Source organism: Neovison vison, chromosome 9 (genome assembly GCF_020171115.1).
Source record: "Neovison vison isolate M4711 chromosome 9, ASM_NN_V1, whole genome shotgun sequence".
In the NCBI taxonomy this organism is placed as follows: domain Eukaryota; kingdom Metazoa; phylum Chordata; class Mammalia; order Carnivora; family Mustelidae; genus Neogale; species Neogale vison.
Genome location: NC_058099.1, coordinates 5,797,964 through 5,817,044, shown reverse-complemented (window position 1 = coordinate 5,817,044; position 19,081 = coordinate 5,797,964). Strand labels below are relative to the sequence as shown.

At 55.8% G+C, this 19,081-nt stretch overlaps 1 protein-coding gene across 3 annotated transcripts in view; it reads left to right on the top strand.

Moving 5' to 3' along the window:
• Nucleotides 1–16,700, top strand: part of GPR107 (G protein-coupled receptor 107) — a 76,514-nt gene extending 59,814 nt beyond the window's left edge. For all 3 annotated transcript variants that reach the window (XM_044264684.1, XM_044264683.1, XM_044264685.1), the window contains 4 exons: nt 2,259–2,308; nt 3,395–3,478; nt 4,275–4,393; nt 11,638–16,700. In XM_044264684.1, coding sequence (XP_044120619.1) covers nt 2,259–2,308; nt 3,395–3,478; nt 4,275–4,393; nt 11,638–11,734 — 350 coding nt within the window. In that variant the 3' untranslated portion in view covers nt 11,735–16,700. The remainder of the gene's footprint in view (nt 1–2,258; nt 2,309–3,394; nt 3,479–4,274; nt 4,394–11,637) is intronic.
• Nucleotides 16,701–19,081: the final 2,381 nt, after the last annotated feature.

The following is a 19,081-nucleotide window of genomic DNA, read 5'->3' as shown; positions in this document are numbered from 1 at the left end:
TTCGCCCTGGCAGGGAGGGAGGGGACCGTCAGACTTACCGAGTCTGTCCATCTCCCGCGCCAGCCTCCGAGGCAGGGTCTTCACTAATGGAGAAGGGCCTCACCACCGTTCAGACGGACCTCTGCGAGTTCCAGGCTTTTCACTGCAGTTGGGCTCTCGTTCTCGGTTCTTTCCATCCTTTCTGCGGAGAAATTGTTCTCGAATATCGATGTGATCAAGGCACCCCCGGCTTCAGACCCTTCAGAGGCTCTCTGGTGCCCTCGGCTCTGCCAAGGAGGCTGGTTGGTGGTCTTCTACATCGACTCTATTTTTGGCTCTCCCTGTGGTCCAGCCCATGCCCTGATCTCTCCACGGTCCAGCTGCCAGCTTCCTCTTCCCCGCGCGGGGGCCTCTCAGCCCTGAGCCCTTGTATCTGCTCTTCCCAAGTGCTGTCCACTGGCCTATCCGCTCTTCCTCCCTCCCGAGCCCTCAGAGAGGCACCAGCTCCTCTGGGAATCCCCTCTCTCACCCCTGGGACCCTGGTCTAGGTCGGGAGCCCCTTTCTGGGCGGGCAGAGCAGCCCAGCCTGCCTGGGACCTTAACATCCAGCCCTAAAGCCCTCACACTTCTGTCTGGCTGGCGGATGGTGTTGGTGAAGCCAGGGCAGGATGTGGCAAGGATTTCAGCAAACGAAATTCAGAAGAGACTTTTCAAGCATTTTTTTATTACCTAACGGTGTAAGTGTTAATGTTCTTCCTTGGTTCTTCACAAAGAAGAGAACTGAGTGTTCGTGTTCAAGAACTATTTCGCTTCAGGGCGGGGGAGGGGTGCATTTCCTTGACCACGGGAGCAGCAAATGCCCACGCGGGAAGACACACAAAAGGATACTGGTTCATGCAGATATGTGAGGCATTTAATCCGTGGTAGCTTAGTTTGACACAGAATTCTCAGGTTTAATTAACCCTTGGTCCTCAGTGGAACTTCTCCTACCCCCACACTCCCCCTCAGACCGGCAGGAGCACCTGCTTGCGTTGCGCGCTCCCATCACTCACTGGGTATCCTGTGCCCCTTGCACTGGGCGTGTAGCATCTCCCTTTCCCTGAGGGACAGCAGCCGCTTGGGCAAAGGCCACAGCTGCCCCATCTTGGGTCGGCTGCATCCCAGAGCCTGGTCGGGGCCAGAGTGAATGGCAAGTTGGATGTGAACCAGAGAGATCTAATTTTATTTAAAAATAACAAGACTGCCAGTTAAGAAAGCTTTGCTGGTCCGCCTGCTTTCATTTGGCTTTCTCTAACGTTGCGTGCATGAGTCCAACCCAGCTCCACACCTGGGTGTTACAGCCTCTCAACTTGGAGAGTTAGATTTGCTCTGAAGCTTTTCTGATCCTCTCCTCATGGAGGAGTTCAGTTTCTCCCAGAAGGTTCTTGCACGTACTGTTAGCCGATCATCACATTGAAGATTAATTTAGGATTCCAGGAATTTCTTTGGGAACCCTAAGCTTGACTGCCCCCCCCACTAATCATGAGCCAGAGGAGGGGGGAAAGGAAGAGGAACCTTCTCCACCCACGGTGCCATTCTTAAACAGAACCAGTAATTGAATGCTATTAAGCCAAATTAATTTGCCTCCTGCAGGAAGGTTTATGATGAATGAAAAGCTTGCTAATCGGGGAGGGAGCCAGGCTACCCTCTGTGGTCATCAATATTTCATGGCCATAGGCGGTGGCAGGAAGTTAGCTGTCCTGGCTCCCTGACCTTGAGCGATCCAAAGGTAGGACACAGCCAGCAGGGTTGTATTTAAAGGGCTTGTTACAAGCGAAATTTGCAAGATGTACTTGTGGGTTAATTGAATTTAGACCCTCAGCTAGTGGGATGCCCAGGGCCCCACCTGAGATTGGTCCTAGTGGGGAGCGCAGCTCTGCCAGCCGCAGAGACAGAGCTGAAATGTTTACCATTGGCTTTTGGGGGCAGGGGTGGCTTGATTTTTAGTGTCTGCCGATTTCTGTGGCATCAGTATACCCCCCAGCATGGCAAGTTGAAAGCTCCTGAGCCCAGAATGGGGAGCTGCACTGGCTCCCATAACTCCTGGATTCTTCCTGGTTGGGGGAGGGTGGTGGTGATCCTTCCAAGGTGATGCTTTTCCAGAAATATAGATGTGCCCCTGGGCAGTACTCATCTGCATTAGACTTGGCCTCCTAACAGAGGGCACTTGAATGTCACTTGCTTTTAAAAATGAGAAAAGACGTTAATGTGCCTGTCATTCTGTTCTTTCTTTTCCCTAGCTGCTATTAACTTAGCAAAGCTGAAACTTTTCAGACACTATTACGTCTTGGTGAGTAAAAAAAAAAAACCTTGAATCTGTAAATAAGATCAGTTCAAGAAGTAGAACAAATGAACTTCCAAAGAACTGGCAGAAGCACGAGATGTGCTACCTGGGCCGTGCAGATTTCGTTTTATCAAACCAAATTGTGTCTTTTGATCGGAGAAATTAAACCGCTGAGTCACGCCTTCTTAAATGTTAGGTTTAAATTTGGCTTTAAATACTCGGAAAAGTAATACAGTCTTGATGTTTTCTTACAATAAAGGGACCCTGATCTTCTACCCCTTCGTCCCTCCCCCTCCCCTAGGTGATTCCCGTTAACGGTTCGGTGCTTGTCTCTCTGGGTGCCCTTCCAAGCACAAGCCAGACAGAGCAGCCCCTTGGCTTGCTTGTTTTAGTCATTTGCAAAAATGAGAAAAAAGTCCCTATGAGCAGACACCAAAAGACAGGACCTGCTGTAAATTATTAAGACAAAGATTATTAAGACAAAGACAAAGCTCTTCAAGAGTTCGCTTCCTGATTCCTAAAAGAAAGTTTCTGAGCCCTCTTCTGTCTGTGGGTTGGACAGGTCCTTCCCTGGCATGGTCTCAGGGAGCAGTCTAGGCCCCAGGGGCCACATCCTTGCCACATCTTCCCTTACTAGAATACTCGGTGTTACTCTGATACTCAGTACTCAGGTACATCCTGTGGGTGTGGGCCCTGAGGGCTGTGTTTTGCTGTCACTACTCAGAAACATGCCTCAGGGCCTGGGAAGAAAAAATCCTGTCCTTTGGGGATTGAAGTCAGTGGGTCGTGTATATGGAAAAGGCGAAGAAGGCATGAGAGTTCATGAGAGTTCAGAGCAGCCACACCGGATGCCTTGTCCTCCCCACATCGGGTGGGTGGTCCCCTAGAGGTGAGGGCCAAGTCCTTTTGAGTGAGGTGGCCAGAGAAGCTGTCTCTGCTATGTTTATTAATTGGCACCTTAAGTGTCAAATGATTTTCCTCAGGGAATTCTGTCTTCTCTTTTGTTGTTCCTTTGTGACAGCAAGATGTTGGGAAGAAGCGATGCTGTCCTTTCCATGTTGATTTCATTTCTTCTTTATCCCTGCCCCGTAGATCGTGTGTTACATTTACTTCACCAGGATCATCGCATTCCTCCTCAAGCTCGCCGTTCCGTTCCAGTGGAAGTGGCTCTACCAGGTGCGGGGGAACCGCGCAGGGTGCGGGGGAGGGGCTGGGGGGCGGCGGAAGGGGAGGGTTCGGGGTGAGGTCGCTCAGGAGGGATCAGGCAGTGGCCACTCCTGTCGCCTCTGGCCCACAACTAAGATGATCTGTTTGCCCAGGAAAGCTGCTGGATTACATGAAAAATCTGGAAGTAATTGCATTATTGATTTTAGTTTTCAATTTTACAAGACTTGGAAGAAAAAAGCCTCAGGCAGAGAGAGTGAGCCTCGCCCTGGATAATTAAAACGCAACGAGAGGTGGTTTTCCTTCGGTTACAGGGCTCAGGAAAGATCAGAATCCAGAACGCCCTTCTTTGCCCACGAGTATTTCAGTCATACAGTGTCTTGGCCAAAGACTCGAGCTCGTTGACTCCTAGGGGAAGCCACCGAATGATCTAGAGCCTGTTCCCTTTCTTGTTCTCGCCAGGACGTGTCGTCGGCACTCGGTGCCGCACCAGTTCCGGGCGGAGGCCACAGCAATGAGACTTTTCCCTGAGGCGCCGTCTTGGTGCTGAGGGCGCTGCGGGAACCGTGGGGCTAAAAGAAGCTCTTAAAAGATTCTGGTGGAGACTGATTAAAGCCTGGGGTCTTAACCGGCATCCCCGGGCAGAATGCTCCCAGCTGAGGCTCTGACCCACCTCGTGAGGAGACCCTAGCCCAGCTCTGCCCTGACCTTTGGTTGGGGGGCGGGTACTGCACCAGTTTTAGTTCACTGCTTTCAGAAGAACAGCCTTGCTAATAATCCCTTTTTCGGGGTGGGTTTTAATTCGCAGCTCCTGGACGAAATGGCCACGCTGGTATTCTTTGTTCTAACGGGCTGTAAATTCCGTCCGGCATCAGATAACCCCTACCTACAGCTTTCTCAGGAGGATGACCTGGAAATGGAATCCGTGTAAGCAATCTCCCCTCGTGTCCCTCCTCCTTCGGCCCCCGGACCCCGCCAGACAGCACGGTGGGAGTTGGGAGTCAGAGCGCCTTCTCCCTGCGTTCCGTTGCTCCCGAGGTGTTCCCTCTATATTTAGCAGAAGGAAATGGACACTTGAGCCGCAGGCTGTCTTACTCAGTTTGAAGTACAGCGTCTGCCAAGATCGCTCCGTCTTTGCAGGGGAAGTGGAACCGGCCCTCCGATTAAGCATCCCCCAGCGTCGTTGGCACCTGCTTCCAGTGAGCTGGTGGTGAGAACTTGGGCATCCGCTTGGCCCGTTCAGCCGTCCCGGGCATGGGCAGCCCCGCTTCCTGTTGGCCCCAGCCTCCGAGAGCTGATGTCTAAAAACGTGATCATCTGAGTCGGCTCTGGGTCTGCTGCTTGTCCGCAGGCTCCTCTGGCACCAGATAACGAAATGGTTTTCACAGCAGGCACAGCGGCTTGACCTCTGTGTGAGTGTTCAAGCCGGCTTTTTCTGAGTCCCAGGGCAAGTGACTTTAGGGTCCTGTTTTCCAGGAAAGGGCACTCATTATCTAGAAAAGAAATAGAGATGGAGACTATTGGCTTGTTTAGTGATGGACTATGGTGGGCCAGGTCAGGTGTTGTGTTTGTTAAGGCGGAGTTTCAAGTGTGCCGCTCCCAGCTGGGCAGGCGGCCCTTTGACTTGTCCCAGTTCAAAGGCTGAGCCTCTGGCCCCTGCTGGACTGTCGGGCAGCATAGGATCGCTCTCTGTGCTCAGCCCCACTACAGGAACAGTCAACGGAAGGCAGCTCTCACCAGTGGGCCCCAGACAACAGCTCTCGGTACAGAAGAACAAATACCAGAGGGGAAGGCAGTGGAGCCGCCAGATGTGCCTTTCTAGAAGCAGCAGAATCCGAGCCAGTAACTTGGTTGGACAGGCTCAAGTGAGAGGCAGCGGGGTAGGCAGCAGCGGGATGGCTGTGTTTGTCCATCCGCCGCCCCTCGGCAGGGCTTCCCCGGGTCGCAGCTGGAAGCCGACTGGCTGGGTCACTGAGTTCTCCAGCAGTGGAGGTGTTCGTTCCCGTGTCCTTTCCATCGGCCGTCGCACCGGAAGCGCAGAGGCAGCGTGTAGGTATTTTTGTCTCGTGGCAGAATTTTTAAAAATTTTGTTTTGGTTTTTTATTTCTTGCTGGCGATACGTGGTGACTGTTTTAGCAGGAGGGTCTTTGTGTGCTCGGATCAGGGCAGGGAAGCGGGGGAAGTGGTCAGACAGACCACGAGTGTGGAGGAGCGTGTCCTTGGTTCTGGCGGGCTGGGGGAGAGAGCGGAATGTAGGGTTACCCGGTGTTTGCCTCCGCTTACGCTCCTGTTGGAAGGGAGAAGTGCTGTGGTGACACCGTGTTTTGTGTGGCTCAGTGTCAGCCGTCCCGGGATAGCGAGGGAGCTGCTCTTCAGTGGCGGAAAAGCTGAGTATATCCCAGCGAGAGTCAAACCACAGGTGAAGGCTTTTGTTTAGTGGGGGATGCTGTTTCCACGGAACACTAGTCCTGCTTAGCTTGTGAGAAAGAAGGTGGGGGACACGTGAGTGGCTCACTGCATTAAGCATCTGCCTTCTGCTCAGGTCATGATTCTGGGGTCCTGGGATCAAGCCTCGCTTTGGGCTCGCTGCTCCGCAGAGAGCCTGCTTCTCCCTCTCCCTCTGCCTCTCCCTCTGCCTCTGCCTGCTGTTCTGCCTCCTTGGGCTCTATCTCTCTGTCAAATAAATAAATAAAATCTTTAAAAAGAAAAAAAGAAGTTGGGGAGCCAACTGAGGCCATGTGCCTTTAAGTCAGCAGGGAAATTGTTCTGGGGCTTCTCTCTGGCTGAGAGAAAGTTCTGTGGATTAACAAGCTGTGTCTGAGCAGAACAGGCCGAGGTGGGGACTCCAGCCCTCAGCCCTGCGCCCCAGGCTGTCCCCCCGTCTCTCCTGCTTGGAGGTGCTCTTCCTGGATGGCACCTCTTAAATCTTCCAGAAATAACTCAAGCCAGCGGCAAGCAGAGCCATTATTTGTGTTTTCTAAGAAGACAGGAGCGCTCTGTCGTCCCCGGTGGAGGGGGTTTCCTGGCGGAAGGAGCTCCATCTGATCCTTGCCACAGAGCACATATCCCTGGCTCTTTGTGGAAAGGAATATTCCTTCGGCCTCACACGCCCCAAAACAAATCCTCTTCCTAACAAATCTGAGCGCCCAAGGGGTGAGCTGGGCCGCTCCCTGGCCCTTATTGATTGAGAGTCTGGGTAGTTTCTCTTCTACGTGTTTTCACTCCCTTTCTCTGAAGTCGGTGCATTTGGGAGTCTTGCCAGGTGAGCCCAGGATGGGCCGGGCTCCTCGTGCGGGTAGAGCACTCCCCCCTTCCTCTGGCCCCGGCCTGCCCCGAGGTCCGTGCAACTGCCACCCCCCAGCCCCACCTGGCTTGTCCCGCGGGGCCCGCAGAGTGAAGGTGTGGTCTGAAGTACCCAACTTCCCGTCATTTTCTGTTTTTCTTTCTGTAATGACTCTCCTTGGGCTAAAGCTTGCAAAGGCTTACCCATTTTGGTAAGCGAATTTATCACAAAAAAGTCAGCAAATTAAAAAGTGAATATTGGGTGCAGTTTCGGTGATCAGACCTGGTTAGCCGCCTCCTAGGCTAGGCATGTCCTTGGAGATCTGAATTCTTTTCTGCTATCTTGAGATGTCAGACTGGGAAGAAATACTTGGTGTGGGTTCCAGGGCCGGGAAGTTGCCTCTCTCGGGTGCCCGCCCAGTCCAGAACGCTGGCCTCATGGTTGCCGGGAACCTTTTCTCTACTACGCTGCCTTCATTCAAGTGGGTGGCCAGCAGAAGGGGAGACAGCAATTAGAGACGAATGGAATTGTTTCTCACCCCAGGCCTCTCCACATCTCGAGTCCAGAAAACACTTTTCAGCTGGGTTATACTTTACCATTTGGTTTGGTTACAGAAACAGATGCTTCCAGGGGCCACTCAGGCCCAGATCACAGCACGTTGCAGCGGAAGGGGGGTGGGCGCCCAAAGCCCTCCTTCTTATGGGGCTTGTGTGCAGTACGCCCGTTCAGTCGCAAGCACAGATCGTCAGGGGTCTGCCAGGAAAGGGTGGGTCACCTTTTAGATGGAGGAGGGAAGCAGGAGGCAGCACTGGGTCCGTCTGCTCTCCAGCTCCGTTACACTTCCCTGCTCCTTCTCTCTGTCCTGCACACTCTCTCCCGTAGGTGCCGTCCTAAAGTCAGCACAGTCACAAGTGCTTCCCTGAGCTGGCCCTGGAGGCAGGACAGCCTCTGCCGGGAGTGGGCTCTGGGCTTGGTGGCCGGAGGGGCCTTCCTGGAGCTGGTCAGTGGGTCTGTGTGGGCCCCACAGTGAGCGGCCCGGTCAGCCCTGTAGGCAGTTTGGAGCAGCAGCCAGTGCAGCAGCCCGGCCCCCAGGGAGCTTGCGGGCCCCTGGGGAACAGTGGGACGGATGCAGCCAGCCGTGGCGCCCGCCGTGCAGCCAGGGGTGTGCCTGGAGCCGGGAGTGAGGGCATCTCAGCCGCCAGGGTGAGAAGGAGCTCGTCAGGCAGAGAAGGGCTGAGCAGAGCGAGAAGGACAGGCCTGCCCTCTCTGGCCTCGCTGTCCCCAGCCGCGGAGTGAGGGTGGGCGGCTGCGTCCCCAGAGTTTGTGTTAGCCTGGGAGTCGCTGCCGCCCACTGCCTACCCAGAGCTCGGAGAGCCCCTTCCCGCCCTGGGTGTAGGGTCTCTGAGAGCCGCTGCTCGCCGGTGGCTTTTCTGCCGTTGTCCCCCTTCAGCATTTTCCCCCAGAGAGGGACACGCAGGGAGGTGCCCGCAGAGCTTTGAGGTTGCCGGAGGCCCTCATGTTCCCGCCTGCCAGGCTGTCGCTGGCTCCTTTCTCACCGCGGCGACATCGGAACAGCGGTCGGCAGCAGCTGGCGGGCCGTGTCTGCGGCACTTGGGCGCCACGTGTCACTGCCCCTTGCCAGCGGCCTGCTGGGACCCAGGATGCAGGGACCTGCCCAGCATCACTGCCTTCCTGCGTCGCGCTCTGCTTCTGTTCGCCTCGCCATCTCCTGCTGCCGTGACCTCCCTCTGTGCTCACACGCTCCCCAGCTCCACCGACCGTGGGGGCTTCTGCCTTTTCTCATGGGGAGGGCTCGCCCAAGCCCAAGGTTGCCCCCGACGTCTCCCCTCTGACACCGCCCCCCCCACCCCGGCCCCCAGCTCCAGCCACTTGCTTCCTCTGAGCTTCAGGTCCCTCTAGCCACCTGCTCACCGGTACCCAAGCTTGTGTCCCCCGCGCTCCCTGCGGGCGCTGCCGTCCACCACTCGCCAGCAGCAGCACGTGGCCGTTGCCCTAAATACCTCCCTCTTCTCAGGCCACATGGAGTGAGTGGCCATTTCTTGGGGACCTAATGTCGCGTCTCCTCTCCCCTTTGCCCCAGCGCCCTGCCTTCCTACAGCCGATGTCCTCACCCCCGGTCTTCCTCCCTCCCTGTCCGGTCTCCTGGCTCCCAGAATCACTTGTGGAGTGTTTTCGAGGGAGAGTCCCTAGTTCCTCCCCTGGAGACCTAATTCTCAATGTCAAGGCTCAGGTACCTCTGTCCTTTCTTAAGTCCCCAGGGCATCCTGCCTGAGGCAGGACTGAGAACTCGGGCGTAAACGTAAGGGTGAAGTCCTGCTGCCGTGACAAGGCAGACCAGGCCCTCCACGGCCCTGCCTTGCCTGCCCTTGACCCTCCTGCCACTTGCCTTTGCCAGCAGCTGCTTCACACTCCCTGACCACGCAGGGAGCTTTCTTCTGTTTCTTGCATGCTTTTTTCCCTTAACATTTCTTTTGTTCAGAAGCTCCCCAGCCCTCCCTCCCCTCCTCCTTGCCGCTACTCCTCCTTCCGCACAGGCTTCATAGCTGCCCCCAGCCCTAGGCAGGGGTGATTCTCCCCACCCCGAGCCCTCCTCCGGCCTGCTCAGAGCTCTCCTGTCTGTTTCCAGCAGCTTCGTATGTTGCTCTGGGAGACCATCTTCTGCTGGGCTGCGGGCGCCCCAAGAGCCCTGATTCCTGTCCCTTTCTGTCCCAGCCCCAGGCCGGCATGACAGAGCGAGCCTTGTTTTCTCAGTTGGCCCACCAGCTGGAAAGCAGTGTTTTGTTGGGGAAAGACAGGCAGCAGGTGTGTCTCCCAGGCCGCAGCCCGAGCCCCACTCGGTCCGACAAACAGGCTGTACTCAGCCCCAGCTGTGCGGAAGCCTTGTCCTGTCCAGGAAGGGGCCGCAGCCTGACAGCAGCTGCTGTCACCGCAAGTGACTCTTGGAGACTCGAGGGTGCATTTCTTCTCTGATCCCACGCGCTTGGAGAAGCTGTGCTAGAGCTAGAAAGGCTCCTGGTTCTCTTGGGCCTACAGCTGCTCCCCCTGCATATCCCAGTCCAGCGACAACCCCGAGAGGACCAGACCTGGGTGCGTGCCTGCGGCCTGGGAGAGGTGCACCCTTCCTGGCGGGCTCAGGCCCTGGCCGCGCCAGCTGACAGGCAGTGGTGCCGGGTCACATGGCGAAGGGGGGGCTTCCCTTTGTCCGGGGACCGTGTTTACACTCGCAGCATATGTAGGATCCCCCAGATCCCCTAAGAGCCTCGTCTGGGCAGACCACCTTGTCCTGACTTGCCAGAAGTACAGCCAGCCCCAGGTCTGGAGGACTCCTATCTGGGAGAAGTCCCACCTCTGGGGAGGACTGGCTGGCTTTGGGGCCTGGTCACAGCAGCAACATGGTGGCAGGAATGAAAGGAGAAATAAAGGGGGAAATATTTTCCTTACCCCATAAAATCACTCATTTGCCTTTAGGTCCAACTGGACAGCCTCTAGGTGTGTGCCTTGTAGGGCCACTGAATTACCATTTGTCGGTGAAAGGATTCAGTAGCTGGTGGGCGGTTGAGGAGAGTCCTCGGAGAGATCGGAGTTGAGTGATGGAATTTATTTTACTGTTTCAGAAATTCCTGTAGGTCCATCATGGGGCACATAGGTGCCTCGTTTTCTCGAGTATACTTAGGTAGATGCTGGTGGGTGTGTTTGTTACTTGTTTTTAATTCTGTTTGTTAGAACAGTTTTAGGTTCACAGCAAACTGGACAGGAGGGACAGAGATTTCCCAGGTGCCCCTTGTCCCCACCGCTGTAGCCGCCTGTGTTATCAGCACCACCCCCAGGATGGTAGGCACATTTGTTACAGTCGGTGGACCTACACTCACCCGTCCTTATCGCCCAGAGTCCGTAACTTACCTCGGGGCTCACTCTTGGTGGTGTGTCTTCGGTGGCTTTGGACGAATGTGCCACGTCATGTGTCTACAGTACAGACCCACCCAGAGCAGTTTCCCCGTCCTGCGACTGCTCTGAGCCCTGCCTGCCGGGCGGAGCTCAGTCTCTCTGCCTGGCGTCTTTTGCTGCGAAGCAGCCCAGAGCCCCAGCGCCTTCGTAGGTCCTGTCCAGCTCACAGCTGGTGAGGCAAGAGTTTGTCTTCTCCTGCACTCGACCTTCCCGAGAGATGTTGTGACTCACTGTCTGGAAAGGGCCGCTCTGCTGGGCTCTGCACATTCTCTGAAGCCGGCCTTCTGCCCTCTCTGATCTACACATTCAGTATAGGGTTCTGTGGGACCCCCTTAGTGCCGGGCACCAACAGAGGCAAGGCCCCTGTCCCCGGTCCCAGAGGGGAGGCCCAGCCACATGCTCCCGGACAGCCATGCCCAGGGCCTGGGTCTCTTTCTGAGGGTCAGAGAATCTTTGCGCCAGAAGGTTCCTCCAAACCTGTGGTTCTGTCCCATGACTCTCAGAATGACTCCCCCTGCTGAGCTTTCTTTCCAGAGGGTTAGGGCACAGGTGGTGGGCTCGTAATCACAGTCACGTAGCCAGGCAGCATTAGAATTGGTGGAGGCCACGACGGAAAGCGAGGACCGGATCAATGTTGATTGTAGTAGTAACAGCTGGCGTTGTTGGTAAGATGCTCTGGAGAATCTCATTTTCCCCTGATGATGGTTCTGGGGAGCGGGAACCCTTTCTCATACTTAGAAGGGGGAGAGCAGGCGGCTTAGCGGGGTTACGCAGCTAGCCAGGAGCGGGGTCGGGACCGGAACCTGCGTCTGTCTGATTCCAGAGCCAAGACATGTAGCCACTCCGCTGTGCCGTGGTGACAGTGGCCTTTCACTTAAAGACCGAGATTTTCCCAATTGTTCTGTTTTTTCTCTTCATTCAGAGTGACGACATCAGGGGTGATGGAGAACATGAAGAAAGTCAAGAAGGTGACCAACGGCTCGGTGGAACCCCAGGGCGACTGGGAGGGCACCGCGTGACGGAGCAGCCTGGGGGCTGGGACTGTCCAAGAGAACCTCTAATTTATTACTCGTCCTAGTGGTGAGCAGGAGCACCTCCCGACAGTGACACCACAGAGCACGCGGCTGGGAACAAAGTGCCACGGAAACCTAATTTTTTACTCTCTTTTATGGAAACTGGATCTGTGGCTGCTTATGGGCAGCTAGAATTCTCCTTCAGGTGGGAATGGTGGGGAGGGCGTGTAGACAGAGGAGGACAAGAGGAAGACTTGGTTTGTAGTTTCTATTTCTTTCTTTTTCTTAATTGGGAACTCTCCAGAAAGACGCAGTTGTGCCCCCCAGAGTGTGGCCGCAGGGAGAGGTGTGTTGGCGGACGGGGAGGGCGGGCAGCGGCGCGAGGCCGGGGCCGGGCCCGGCTCGGGAATGAGGCTGCAGGAAAAGAGCAGGGGCTGAGGCAGCATACAGGGACTTGGAAGAGAGACGGAACTCACCGTGGCATCTTTGGGGTACAAAAATGAATGAAATTAACCTATCAAAAAAAAAAAAAAAAAGAATGAAATTAGGTTATTTTAGAAGGCACCATCAAAAGCCAGTTTAGTGTATGGAGCCTGCCGCGGGGTTCCTGGCCCAGAGTGTTGCCCCAGACCTTGACCCCAGACTCTGAAAGTGACCAGGAACCAGCAGCTCCAGAGGCCCTGCCGTCTTCTTCCCAGAAGGGCTGTGTCATCTGGGGGCTGAGCATCCCCGTCAGAGTCAGGGCCCCGGAACCGTGGTGGGAAGTGCTTTTCTTGATGGAAGCGGATGTGGTGTTGTCTAACGGATGGACAGAAGTGTACATTTAAGCTCAGAAAGCGTTATCCAGTAGGATTCCCTCAAACAGCTGGCTCCCCTGACTGCCCAGAGCAGGACCACCTCTTTTCCTTCTCTCGCTGTGGCTGTGTCTGTTTCGTGTAATCAAAATATGGGGAGAAACGGGAAGGAGTTTTCTTTAAAGGAGCAGCTGGGGGCAGACAAGGTAGTGTTTAAGCGGATATTTAAGTACAAGCAAAAATCATCATCACTAAAAAGTTTTTCCTACAAACCAGGTAGGCTTTCTAACAGGAATGAAACAGACCTCGTCCCCTTCTCCCCAGAGCGTGCCTGCCAGGAGAGCAGGTGTGTTGAACAGCTTTTCTCTCTGGGGCTGGGGATGGCGAGCTCCTTCTCGGAGACTCAGCAGAGGGCCCTTCCAAACTCTCCGAGCCTGGAGAGGAGCGCGGCAGCCGCCTCAGGGGAACAGTGGTACAGCTGGTAGTGAAGTCCTTTGGATGGTGGGACGAGCTCAGAAGGTCCACTGTGGCCCCAGGGTGGAGGTGGGCGGTAATCCCCCTCCAGAGTGATGGTGACCCAGACCTGAGCCCAGAGGCTGAACCGTGGCTTTGTTGGAAACGTTTCCGAGGGTGCCAGGAGCCTGCACCTGCCTGGGCCTGGGGCTGGGGGTGGACAGCCGTCTCTGGAGGTGGTTTTCTCTCCTCCCCGGCTTGGAAGCGTCTTTCAGAAACTGCAGAATTCGGGGGGTGGCCCTCAGCTCCCCAGGTTCACCACCTGAAGAGTCTGTCCTCAGTTGTCCCTCTCCTGTCCTCTTTGTCCCGGACGAAGGGAGCAGGAGAATGTCCTCTTCATGCACTTTCCTTAGCCCTCGGTGCTCTGCGCGGCCCTTCCTGCACAAAGGTTCCGTCCTGGCTGGGCATGGGGTGTGAGCTGGAATCTTCTGTCTTCCGAGGCTGCTGCTGCTCGCCTTGCCGCAGATTTGAGGGCAGGGATCATGTGTCTTCCCAGTTTGAGGAGCAAGGAAATTTGCCCTAAGTATTTATTTAAGGGACCGCTTCTTTGTCTTTCTGTCTTCCTTCTTTCTGTTTTCTTAGATGGGGGCTACATGATCGGAGTAGGAGGTTTCAGGGAGGACGGGAATATTAAGACTGTTTTCCTGGCTTAAACACAGTCCCAGTACTTCCAAAATGTGTCTCATAACTGTGATCAAACCCCCCCTCGGTGCTCCCCTCAGAGGGACGCCTTTGCTGTTCGTCCTGAGAGCAGATATTCTTGACTGGTCCCTAGACTTCTTGGTAAGACCCAGAAGTGTGATGAAACCTCCCTCCTCCCCCGGAAAGGGTCCCTGCAGAGGTGTCCTTGATTCACTTGCTGGAAGCCAGGGAGCGAAGGAGCCCTGGAGGAGAACGCGTTGGGGCAGCTCTGACCTGACTGCACCACCCCCCCCAGCTGGCCGTGGCTCCCCCCTTCCTCTGCCAGAGCCTCGAGCCTCGGCAGCCATGTGAGGCCGGGAGCCAGAGTGTCGGGCTCCCGGTGCCACACATGCACCTCCGGGCTCAGGTGCACAGTGGCTGAGGGGCCGCAGGATGGTCGCGACCCTTCTGAACAGAAGGGTGCAGGCCAGATAAGGTCGTGATTTAGGAGTCTGCCCGAGTCCTGTATTGTAACTGGAAGGAGGTTCGAAGTGAGGCCCGGTGATAAGAAAAATCAAAACCCCAGCCCCAGTTTGGGATTACTGGTTTTCCCACATTTGTACAGGTTGTTAGAGCTCTCCTTCCTGTTCTGTGAAAATGTCTTCCTGGTGTCCGTCATCTGGGCGCTATGACCCGCCCTCAGCTCTCTCCGGAGCAGAGATGACTGCTGGGGTCCAAAGCCAGCTGGTCGCCCCGGGCCTTCCAGCAGCCCACATGGTGCGTCGGGAGGCAGAGCTCCTACAGCTGAACAGCGTTTTGGGGCCCGGGCAGGAAGGCTCGGGTGTGTGTGTGAGAGCGATGGGCAGTATTTACAGCTTCGCCTTGTGCTCCTGCTCCCCGTTTCTGCCTCTGCAGGACTGCCCTGCTTCCTTTGAGAGAGCTGCTCTGGGCCCCCCGGGCGGCCGGCTGCCAGCTTTGAGGAAGGAAAGGGTCTGTTGTCCCGTAATAAAGTATGTATGTTTTGCTAGAAAATTACTACTTAGACAGCAGGAACAATCATCGATCTCTTCATCCTGGCTTCTAACCGTGGCCAAAAACGCCATCAGCCTGTTTCTTAGGTTCCTTGATGCTTTAAAATTTCAGTAGCCGCGTGTTCGAACCTGCTGACTCCAGCTCCGGTGGACTGGTGGCCCGTTCTCCCGTCAGGAGCTGCTTACTCCAGTGTGAAGGATGGCTTCCCCGATCGTAGCCTGAGTCAGTTCCATTTTCTTCCAAAAAATCACTTTGGAGTAAAATGTCCAGGTGTGGTTTCTCCCGGACACATCTGGGCAGCCCCGCAGCACTGCCTCTTCCTGCTCCCAGTGCCTGTCCCGGTGCGCTTCCTGCTCCTGCGTTGTGAGCTCCTCCCGATAGCTGCTCCCTCTTGTTCCACTACCTGCCCCCCCCAGCCGCTCCTCCTCCCCCTCCTCCTCTCCCCTCTCCTCCTGCTCCTCCTCAGCCCACGGCTATCGGTTGCACATGGGCTCCGTCTGGGACTAGGGGCTGAAGGCTTTGGTGCGCTGCAGCATTTTCTCCCGGTAGCCGTGTGACAGATGTACTTTCTAAGCCAAGGAGAGTTTTCTCGAGAGTGTACATACTGATGCTGCGCGTTGCGCTTTGGGCCCTCGCACACCAGTGTGTTCTGGTGGAATACTTAAGAGCCTGTTACCAGGAGCCAGTCCTTACGGACCCCGAAGAGCGTGAAAGATCCCCGTTTGACTTGCAGGCGGCATCCGGGCCACCTCCCACAGCCGGAGGCGTCTTCTCCCCAGGAAGGCTCTCAGAACATTAGAGGGTCTGATGAAGGGGTTAGCACTGCTCCCTGCACTCCGTGGGCCCGCGGGACTATTCCTGCTGACCCGCTGCTGGATTTCAAGGGAAGCCCATCCCAGCCCCCTCCTTGCCTCACACTCCACAGTCACCCCCTTTGCTTTCGTCTGACCCACCCTGGCCTTCTAACAGATTGAGAATGTGCTCGGTCTCCAGTGCCCGTGGCTGCTACCTGTCTCTCTCGTTTTGGATTCAGTCGGTAAATGAGAAGGTTCCCCACTAAAGAATTTAGGCTTTGACTTGGTACTTCTTGGTATGCCAAGAAGGCGTTTATCTGGAACACGCCGTATGTTCGAAAAGATCGCTCTTGACTCGCGGTTTCTTCCTCCCGGGTGCTGGGGGCCCACCTGAGTGGGTGCTAATACCTGTCCCACCTGCAGTGTGCTTAGGTGAACTGAACACTCCAGCTCTCCCCAGGGGCTGTGCTCTACCCTGTACCCCCTCTGGATGGCTTATTCTTGGAAAATGTTTCTCGGTGTCTCTCTGTTAGGGCGTGGGACATGCACATCCCCCGAACCCCTGTGTGAGGAGGGCAGCCCGACCGAGAGAGGGACTAGGCGGTGTGGGAGCCAGGATCAGGTCGTGTCGCACAGGGACTGTTTGAGTTCCGGGGTAGGAAGTCTGCAGGCAGGCCGTTGGGGAAGAAGGAGTTCTGGGTTAAGGGTTAAAGTGAGAAATTAAGGGTTGAAGTGAGACAGAAAAGCTCACTCACTTCAAGATAGCTCATTTTAGGGCCATCTTTGAAGTTGTGCAGTGGACAGCCAAATCAGATGGGGTGGGGGGCAGCAGGCAGCCTTCTTAGCATTTCAGATACTTACTACAAAAGGATCCCCAAATCCCGGCCAAACCGGGGGTGGGGGGTTGGTTCTTGGCACCTTAAGCAGCTTTTCCCACCATAAATTGGATTTGCCTGGTCATGTGACCTCAAAAGAAGTCAGACACATTTAATCCAGAAATAAGTTTCATTTGGGGGAGAAAATGTCTGTAAATATCATTTGCTTTCCACGGTAGACTGGGATGCAGGAGTTTTCAGTATTTCTTTTTTTTAACACTAATGATCACTGAAGAGTATTTATGTAAACACGGACCGGGTGGGGCTTCCAATCAGGGTGAGGTATGGGCTGGATTCTCTCGCTGTGATGCAGACATGTAAAATAAAGATTCTCTGACGGAAATGGATGTTTGTAATCCTGTAGGGAGTCACCGACTCGGGGCTGCTGTCTCTCTTTCTCCTGCTCGTCATTTTTCCCTTTGTGATTCTTGTTCATTAAATTAGTTAACTGCCTCCCACCTGCGCGCACTGACAACAGTGACTCCTACTAGAGACGTTCGGCTGCACCCCCAGGGGCTCGGTCCTGGAACAGACTGGAAATCCCCTGTCGTTTCCCGGTGCCCTGCCTCCATGGGGCAGGCAGGCGCCTTCCAGGGGAGGACCTGCGTGCCCGCTGAGGCAGCCGGAGGGGAGGGGACAGTGCGGCCTGGGGGTGACGCCCTCGCTGCCCCAGAATCCCGAGCTCTGCCCTCTGACGCTGCTTCTCAAGCAGGCCGCGATCACATCAGAATCACGGAAATCCAAGACTTTAGACTCAGCCTTTTAGAAGTCATGCAGTTCCAAACCTCTTATTCTACTACGAATGTTTTGAACTGAGGTGTAACTTCCATATCATCAAGTTCACTCTCTAAATGCACAGTTGGATGAGTTTGGACAGATGTGTACATAGGTCTGTGGCTGCCACCATAATCGGGGCGAAGCATTTCCAACCCCCATGAGGTTCCCCTGTGCCCCTTCTCAGCCAGAACCACCCCATCCCCAGAAAGGCCACACCCCTGCTCCGATCCCCACCCAGCAGCTCGGTCTCTTCTGGAGCTTACATCCCTCGTTTCTGGCTTCTTCCATGAGGCGGACTGTTCTGTGGTTTACCCATCCAGTGCTTTGGCTTTAAAGCTACAGAAACTGGGGCTAGAGGTTATGCCCCTCCCCAGGACTGCTATGGGGTGGTGAGGATTCAGTCCTCATTGGCCATGGTCTAGACATTCAGGGGTTGGGGGGTTGAGGGATGGGGGTTCAGAAGCCATGTTATTTGGCCTAGATTTCCCAGGGAGTGGCCGGGCTTTACTCCCAGCTCCCATTCCTGACTCTCTGGGCACTTTGGGTTACCAACAGTGTCTGTGGAATGAAGCGTGAGTAGGATGGGCCTTCTAATGGGGGATCCCAGGGTTCAGACGGGGCTCTCAGGGTGAGAGATGCTGGGGCAGCCAAGAGAAGGCGTGAGAAGGACCCCCTGATCCCATGCTTCTCACACTTGAGCTAGCATCAGCCCCCTGGAGGTCTCCCCCGGGACCTGGGAAGTGGCACTGCTCGAAGGCTTCCGGGTGATGCGGCCTTGGCCTGTCCCCGGTCACACTTAGAGCCACCCGTGTGAGCCGCCAGCCCCTGCGGGAGACTCGCCTCCGTCACGCAGCTGCAGGGTCCGAGCAGCCTCTCACGAGCTCCGGCTGGAGCCACCGCAGGGAGCACTGAGTGGGGCTCGCAGGGGCTGGGGGTGCCGGCCGGACCGCTCCCTCGGATCAGCACTGGCGTAGCCAGGCGAGGGCTTGCTCTGCCAGAAGGCAGCCTTCTAGGCCTGAAGCCAGCCATGGGGTGTGCACTCGGGACTGGGCTCGCGTCGGGAAGGCCAGTGCCGGGGCGCCTGACCGCAGCTCGCTCGCCTGCTCTCCCTGTTCTGATGAGACGCAGAGCAGGCGAGGCGGGAGCCCAGTCTAGAGCTGCCCCCTGCCTTCCAGGCCCAGGAGCCTGGTGGGGCCTCCCGGCGCCCACCTGGAGGGAAGCTGGCTGGGCTGTCTGGGGACCAGAGTTTAAGGGTCTGGGGTGATGAGCTCCAGTTGGCAGGGGAATGCCAACCTTGGTGACGTGAGGGAGCTGCTCGTTAGAGCAGACCTGCAGGGACTGAGCCTAAGGCGCCTCGGTCACTCAGGAGTGCAAGGAGTTCTCCGCACGCACGCTTGTGTTTGCGGGTGATCCGAGGGGAGCCTGGTGTCGGGGGGTGCGTGAGGGGAAGCATGGGCGGCTGGTGGCTTATCCAGCTGCTTCCTGGGCTGTTTTAAAGGCCCGTCAAAGCCACGCTTTCAAAATGAGCTCACCACGCCTCCTCCCCAGTCCTGGAAGTGTGATCCAGGCCAAAAACCCGGGCCTTAACCCTTGATGCTTCCCTATCCCCTGTACCATCCATCCCAGGGCACCCACCTCTCTCCCCACTGCCACTGCCCAAGCTGGCCGCCCTCACTCTCGCCTGGATTACACCACCAGCCACCGCCTTCCAGCTGGCCTGGCCTCCAGTTTTGCCCTGCTTCCAGAATTTTGCCGTGCCTTAGCCCAGGGAGCTTTCAAAGTGTCTGCGTACCATGTTATAGCATAGAGACACCGAAGCAAGCAAGGAGGATAGAAAATCAGTATAGAAAAATTAGCCACATTTCTGTACACTTGTAGTGAACAATCCAAAAATGAAATTAAAACCGTTCCATTTACAGTAGCATCAAAAAGGGTAAAATACTTAGG